This window comes from Sinocyclocheilus anshuiensis, unplaced genomic scaffold, assembly GCF_001515605.1.
Source record: "Sinocyclocheilus anshuiensis isolate Anshui unplaced genomic scaffold, SAMN03320099.WGS_v1.1 scaffold627, whole genome shotgun sequence".
In the NCBI taxonomy this organism is placed as follows: domain Eukaryota; kingdom Metazoa; phylum Chordata; class Actinopteri; order Cypriniformes; family Cyprinidae; genus Sinocyclocheilus; species Sinocyclocheilus anshuiensis.
In genome coordinates this window covers 368,561-376,042 of record NW_015549703.1, presented here as the reverse complement: position 1 = coordinate 376,042, position 7,482 = coordinate 368,561, and the positions used below count along the sequence as shown (strand labels likewise).

Sequence of the window (7,482 nt, the reverse complement as noted above, 5' to 3'; positions counted from 1 at the left end):
GATACAGGGCCGAGGGAAGTTCAGGGAGGAGTTATATAACTCTATATATATAATAATTCCAGTCTTGCTCGAGAATGATATTTGTCTGACGCACGCGGGTTCTCGCGTTATTTCCTTATCATTTCTGGCGTGTGTTTTGTTGTGAAACGTAGTTTGCGACCAGACAGAGTAAGGTATTGTAATAATGTAAATTATGTAAAAAATAATGCGTTTTTGAACCACCAAGCATGAGAGCATGTTCTAGTGCACCCCAAAAACAAATTCAAGACATTGTAAAAGAGCATAATAGGACCCCTTTAAGGATCGATCCGCCCATCCCAACCTACAGTGATTGTCGGCGTGGAAATGTCGCCACAATAACAGACCAGTGTGTAAAACTCTCGGATGTATTTTAAAGATTCTGTGCCGCAAACTTTAAATTTTTCACATACTTTTGAAAATCCAGCATTTAGTTGATCCTGATAAGCGCTCGTCGTCACAGTTGTAAACAAGACGGCTTTCTTCTTTCGTGAGAGGGTTTGGCGTCACGGCATCTTTGTTTCCAGGCGGAACGTTAAAGAACGCGACACACGTCTCCCGGAAATCCTGTATAAGTCAACCAATCCGATGCCGACTTCGAAAGACTTCGAAACTCCTGAAGTGTTTCCACTTTTGTGTGCCATATGCATCAGATGTTTAGCCAACGTTCCGTGGGCGTGAAGTCTGAGGCTGAGACTAATCCCAACCCATAAGAGCGTACGAGGCGGCCATTTGTAAATTTTATGTGTCTGGCTTCCGGTGTCATTGCTTCCAGCTATTTTTCGATGTAAAAACAGCTCGTTTTGCTGCTTGATATTGCAAATTGGTGTGTCTTACCAAATTATTTTAATGTATCGTCTTAACGATGAACACACACTGGTTTGTATTGCAAACCATTTTTACCATGCTTTGTTATTCTTCTAGTTATTTCACTGCGGCTAATGAAACAGAAGTCTCACACATTCACAGAAAACGACTTCCGCGTTGAAAAATAAGGTGAGATTTTTTTCCCTTGGCCTTTTCTAAGTGCTTCTAAAACTAGGGTTCTGGGATGTGGTATGTAGTATGTAATTAAAAAATACATTCATTGAGGTATTATGATTCAGACAATCGAGTTCAGTGGTAATAGAGGTTAGCTACAAAATTAAGACAAAGCAAGTAAAAACTTCCTGGTGTTTGTGACCTGTTAAGCTACAAGCCACTACAAATAACTTAACCCCAATTGTATTATTATCATCATCATACATACATACATCATCATTTTTTCCCTGTAATACTCTAGAGAATGCACTGGTAAAATATAGAAATGTTTATAGATAAGTTTAAGAAAGTCAACAGCACGAAAGTAAGTAGGTAAATGAACAGAGAATGTAAGTCATGTACAAAACTTTCCTTTCTAGATTGCAGAACCAATAGACGGCAGTGTTGACCTTGAAGAGGGACATCTTGTCAGTACAGTATTGACTGTTCACTAAAATAGAGACAATAGAACACTCCTCAAGAAAATTAGTTTTCGAATTTTATTGAAAGATATTGCTTAACAAGGGAAAATTGCAGCACTTTATTCGGATACTTCAGTAAAAGACAAGAATTGTGACATACCTTCTGATTACAACAGAAGCAAACAACTAAAACTATCAAAACCGTTTTCATTTATTTGTAAATGTTTCCCTACTTTGTAAAACGTCTGTATTCTTGAATTCAGTGTATTTGTTATATATGCTGAAGTTACTTTCCGTCCCAAACCCTCTTTTGATCATCTTTGGCCCTGCAAATTTTTATTTCGCCTTAACCTCACTTTAATCTGCATCCCACAAAACAAGAATTAAAAAAACAACACAAAGGATATCTATACAAGGATATACAGTAGTACACAAATTTCAAAATTAAATACCAAATTACTGTGCAAGAAATTTAAGCAGTAACAACATGGGTGAATTACATGTCTGGGTGTCTGGCCTGGTGTTGTTCATTTTTTGTGTAGCCTATAAAGCACAATGTGCTTGATCATAAATTTAGAAAAACTTAAAAATTATTATGCAATGAATGGTAAACCATGAAGAGCAGGATATGATATGTAAAACAGCATAATAAATTTGCATTTCAAATAAATGAAAGATAGACCTATCTCTTTCAGACACATTAAAACAGTTAATAGTTTCATAATTTAATTTGGTATTTTTGTATTTAAATAGTGGCGTAGTTGAGCATTATGCACTGTAAGTGCTTATGTGTTGTTTCTCAGTGGTTACCTGCCAAAAAGAAAAATAGAAAGATTAATAAGTCAGCAGTCACTTGATAAACCCTTACCCTCAGCTGGATACCAATGTAAATCACATGGCCCCAATCTATTAGTGTGTATCAAGTTCTTATTAAAACAAGTCCAGACTCCATATCTAAGAATAGGCATCAAAAACATCTCCTATTCGGAGTAAAGGTAATTATACAGTATATATGTACAGTATATAAGCACATATTGTAAACTTTTACTTGGCAATATATAAACATGCATTATATCTTCTATAACAAAATATACAACTTACTTATGACTTGCAGATGTGCAGTGCTTTTGACTCTCCCTGTGATAAAGCACACTGTGCCACTCATGTCTTCGGATGTTTGTTTGAGAATGAGCCTATGAATGGTTCCCATTTTCTCCACCACAACTTTAGGACCAGGATGCAGTGTCTCCCCATTCAGGGTCCAGGTAGGTGCCTTGGCCACAGGCAAAGAGACTTCACATTCAAAGCATGCATCTGCAGGAGCTGTCACATCCACGTCCTGCAGCTCTCTCACCATTAGGACTGACAGAGCTGTTTCAACAGAGGAAGTGCCAATCCATAGGCATGTTAAATTGTCTCAGCTATACTGTCAATGCAATGTTTTATTATTATTATTATTATTATTATGTATTAAAAGAAAAAGAAGCAGTTCCTATATAATACTATTAATATTTCAAAATCAGTATTTCACAGTCAAATTGAGCAAAATCACTAACGTGCAGATAGCCTTTTTTTTGTCGTGACATATATGTGCATTATTTTACATTTTTAGCAAATCATTTTGAAAATTGTAGATGATTTTTTTAAATGTATGAAACCAACATAAATATGAATATGACATTTTTAGAGCTTGGCAGATATGTTTTGAATTAGATTTTAGGCTAATTAATAATGAAATGCCCTCACTTTTTTGTGGTACTCTCAGCAAGCGTATAGGTACTGTAGATGTAAAAGGGAGACATCGCCATCCGCCGATTAATTGTAGTAGTAACTTTATTTATCTTTATTTAGGGAAATTTTGTTTCAGTGTCTTGTTTCAATATGCGGTTCTCATCGCTGGGCAAGTACTCCTACAATGATTTGTGTACATAATAAACAGTAAGGGTGAGAGGACACAACCTTGTGGGAAACCAATATTCGTGATTTGTTTGTCAGACAATGAGGTACCCACACACACTCGTTGAACTCGGTTACTTAAAAAATCCTGCAACCACAAAATCACTCCTCCATCTAGAGAGAAATCTACAGATTTCTAATTGTAGTAACTGCAGAGAACTTTTGGCGCCTATAGTTGAGTGACTGGTGGCTGAGGGTAAATTGCACGCCCAAAGCAGGCCAGAGATTTATTCGTAAAGCAGTATTTCCCATCCTTTTTTTAGTCGCGGCACCCTTTGGAAATTTTAACAAATTTGTGGCACCCTACAAAATTTGTTTTGTCACAATACTGGAATTTCTAACTTCGATATGATACTTTGAAAAGTATAGATATTCGGTACAGCAGGGAAGAGCTGCAGAATATACTGTCATACAGATATTTTTATATTATTAAATTTTTTTGTCCATCAATGGTGAATGAAGAGACCAATTTATATGACATTTTAATGTAAGCTTTTATACATATGTAAACATTATTTAATTACCATTATAACTAGCTATCTCACAGATTTTTGCTCACTCAGTGTTTTTTTATTTTACAGTGGGCTAATTTTGGTGCAGTAGCACGAGATAGCTTGATTTTAAACTTTTAATTGAATAAAAAATGACAAGTAAGCAGTCAGTAATAAAATAAGAACAAATAAAGAAATTAATAATGATAGCACAAATGATAAAAAATAAAAGGCCTTCGAATTAAATAAAAACTTGAATTGAATAAAAAAATGACAAGTAAGCAGTCAGTAATAAAATAAGAACAAATAAAGAAATTACTAATGATAGCACTAATGATAAAAAATAAAGATAGGCCTACAAATGAAATAAATAGTTTTTTAGTTTTTCAGGTAGGTCTAACAGTAGGGCAATTAAGAGATTTCGTTTTTATTTATTTAAATTTTTTTTTACCAATTATCCAAATAATGTTTAGTCCTAGAAAACTATTATTATTAGAACACGTGAGCATAACATAGCGGTTAGCAGATCAATGAATGAGAGGGCAGCGTTACCAGAGTTGCCCATATACCACACCTTGTTACAGCACAGGGCTATTGCAAACAGAAACAATACTGTACTACATCGATGTTTCCTGTCAGCTCGATTTTTGAGTGGACTTTGCTGTTCCGATGAGCATGAACGGTAGGCTATATGAGTTGAGCGACTGAGCATAGAGCGGGATAATACGCAGAGCGTCACACAACGTGAAAGTGAAACCTGAGCGGTTAACTAATTTTCGGCAACCGGAATTTCAGTGCATCTCTAATTATTGGCGACATCAGAAATGGATATTATATAATAAATGCTTTTTTGAAAATTTTAGCAATTTAAAATATTTAAAAAAATGACTTTTTTTTTACACGGCACCCCGGTTGGGAAACACCCCAGCAAGCAATAGCCGTCATTTCAACGTGAACCTTAAGTGCAGCAGAAATTTTTTTGTAACCTTGGCCAGATCTGTGCCTTGCCACAATTCTGTCTCTGAGCTCTTCAGGCAGTTCCTTTGACCTCATGATTCTCATTTGCTCTGACATGCACTGTGAGCTGTAAGGTCTTATATAGACAGGTGTGTGGCTTTCCTAATCAAGTCCAATCAGTATAATCAAACACAGCTGGACTCAAATGAAGGTGTAGAACCATCTCAAGGATGATCAGAAGAAATGGACAGCACCTGAGTTAAACATATGAGTGTCACAGCAAAGGGTCTGAATACTTAGGACCATGTGATATTTCAGTTTTTCTTTTTTAATAAATCTGCAAAAATGTCAACAATTCTGTGTTTTTCTGTCAATATGGGGTGCTGTGTGTACATTAATGAGGAAAAAAAATTAACTTAAATGATTTTAGCAAATGGCTGCAATATAACAAAGAGTGAAAAATTGAAGGGGGTCTGAATACTTTCCGTACCCACTGTATGTAGTCGTTTATTAGCCGTCTAATTGATGACTAGTCTATAAATGGGCTATGATTAGACGTCTATTAGATTTTCACTGACAGCCCAAATTTAGACTTGTTTTAGCCTAGACGCATATTCACCGTCTATTAGGCGTATATATGTAGTCGTTTAATAGCCGTGTAATTGATGACTAGTCTATAAATGGGCTATAACTAGACATCTATTAGATTTTCACTGACAGCCCAAATTTAGCCTTGTTTTAGCCTAGACGTCTAGGCTATATTTAGACGTCTAATAGACGTCTTTTAAACGCAAAAATTGCTTGCTGGCCCTAAAGTAGGCTACTTGGAAATAAATTGCTTGAGTAATTTTGCTATGAAACATGTTAAAATGTATTTGGCGTCGAATAAGCGCTCGAATATTAAAACAATTAGGTAATTTCTCATGAGATTAGGTGTGTGACACAAGGTTTCGTGTCGGATTAGTCTTCTTGCCAAGAAATGCGTTTGGTTTTAATTAAGAACGTCCCACCTAATAGGGAAGTGGTTGCTTGGTTTAAGTTGTTGCAACATCCGAAAAGACTTGTCATCCGAAAAGATTATTGTCATTAGACATAGCAAATATATTAAGGTTTTGTTGATATATGTTCGTGTAGGGATGCAGCAATAGCCTATTGAAATTCTATCCAAAACAATTTGATGATGTTTACTGTATATGCTTTAAGTGAATTTTTGATTCAAAACATTATAATGTACAGTACAAAAGATGGATAAATATTGTTTTGAAATCTTTGCCATAATCTCTTTCTATAGGCTAGGTAGCATATTCCTGATTTAAAATGTATTATAATTTTTAAATAATTTTCCATTTACATTCCCTCAACCACGATGAATGTAGTCACGTTTTTAAATTATACATATATAGGCTATAGCCTCTCTCTCTCTCTCTCTCTCTCTCTATATATATAGGCCTATATATACTGGCTGAAAACATTGGTTTGTTATGCAAACAATGTGCATACAATGTGGCTCCATATAATAATCGAACAAATCAGATCATTAACTCTAAATGAACAGCTCAAAGAACTACAGTTTTTTTTATTTTTCTTTCTTCTTCATTTTTTTATATGACAGTGCTGTCAATCAATCCATAATTGGTGTAAAAGGGCTGAATTTGCCTCACCTTCAACAGTTAGTTTTGCTGAAGATGTGTAGTTTCCAACTTGGACACTGTAGGTGCCCTCATCTTCTAGCAACACCTGCTGAATCACAAGTTTTCGATAGCACCCTTCACTGCAGATCTCAAAGCGCTCTGAGGGCAGGATGACATTCGGTCCCTTATACCAGCGAATGCTGCAACGCGGATTGGTCACAGTACAGTCCAGTATGACGCGGGTTTTTTCCAGAGCAGTCTTGTCCTGAAGTGGTTTCACAATGTTTGCTGGTAGTGCTGTACAAATGAAAAGATGTAGTTTTAAGTCAGTTGTAAGTTCATTCTTGACAATGCAATAATTGAAAAAAAAAAATATGGTAACACTTTCTATGAAGCCCGTATTTATAATACATTATAAGGGTATTCTTAAGGCATTATAATGAATGCATAATGCATTATATAAAACCTTATATTATGTTGTATTATCTCATGAATATTCATAAGAACAGTTTTAATATATTATAATATTTACTTATTTGTGGTTATAGCTTTTAAGAGTATGATGATTTATAACACAATGAACACGTTGCATCCACTTTTACAATGGATTATATTTCTCATAGTTATAATGTATTATAAGTCTCATATCTTGCCATTTTTCTTATGCTACTTTACTTAAAGCGGTCAAAGACCACTTATAAGTAGTAGTAATAATAATAATAATAATAATAATAATAATAAAACATTTTCTCTCAAACAGCCATAAGATCTGATATCAGATCAGATGAATGTGTAATGGCACATTTGCTTTTTGAACTATTTTTAATGTAATATCAGTTTGATTATTTTGATGGTTCCCCAACAGACAAACTGACTATAAGTAACTTTGCAAGTACGTCAACATTCTACCAACCCTAACCTTATCCTAAGCCTACTAATACTCTAATGAGAGTTAGTTGGCATGTAGTTGCAAAGTTGCTTATAGTC

At 35.0% G+C, this 7,482-nt stretch overlaps 1 protein-coding gene across 1 annotated transcript in view; it reads right to left on the bottom strand.

Annotated features, from left to right (window-relative positions):
• Positions 1-1,791: 1,791 nt before the first annotated feature.
• LOC107660652 (obscurin-like protein 1) overlaps positions 1,792-7,482 on the bottom strand; it is a 33,071-nt gene continuing 27,380 nt past the window's right edge. Inside the window, exons 37-39 of the mRNA XM_016450040.1 lie at positions 6,526-6,792; positions 2,562-2,831; positions 1,792-2,270 (exon numbers count right to left, since the gene is read on the bottom strand). Of these exons, the coding sequence (XP_016305526.1) occupies positions 2,260-2,270; positions 2,562-2,831; positions 6,526-6,792 (548 nt within the window). The 3' untranslated portion in view covers positions 1,792-2,259. The remainder of the gene's footprint in view (positions 2,271-2,561; positions 2,832-6,525; positions 6,793-7,482) is intronic.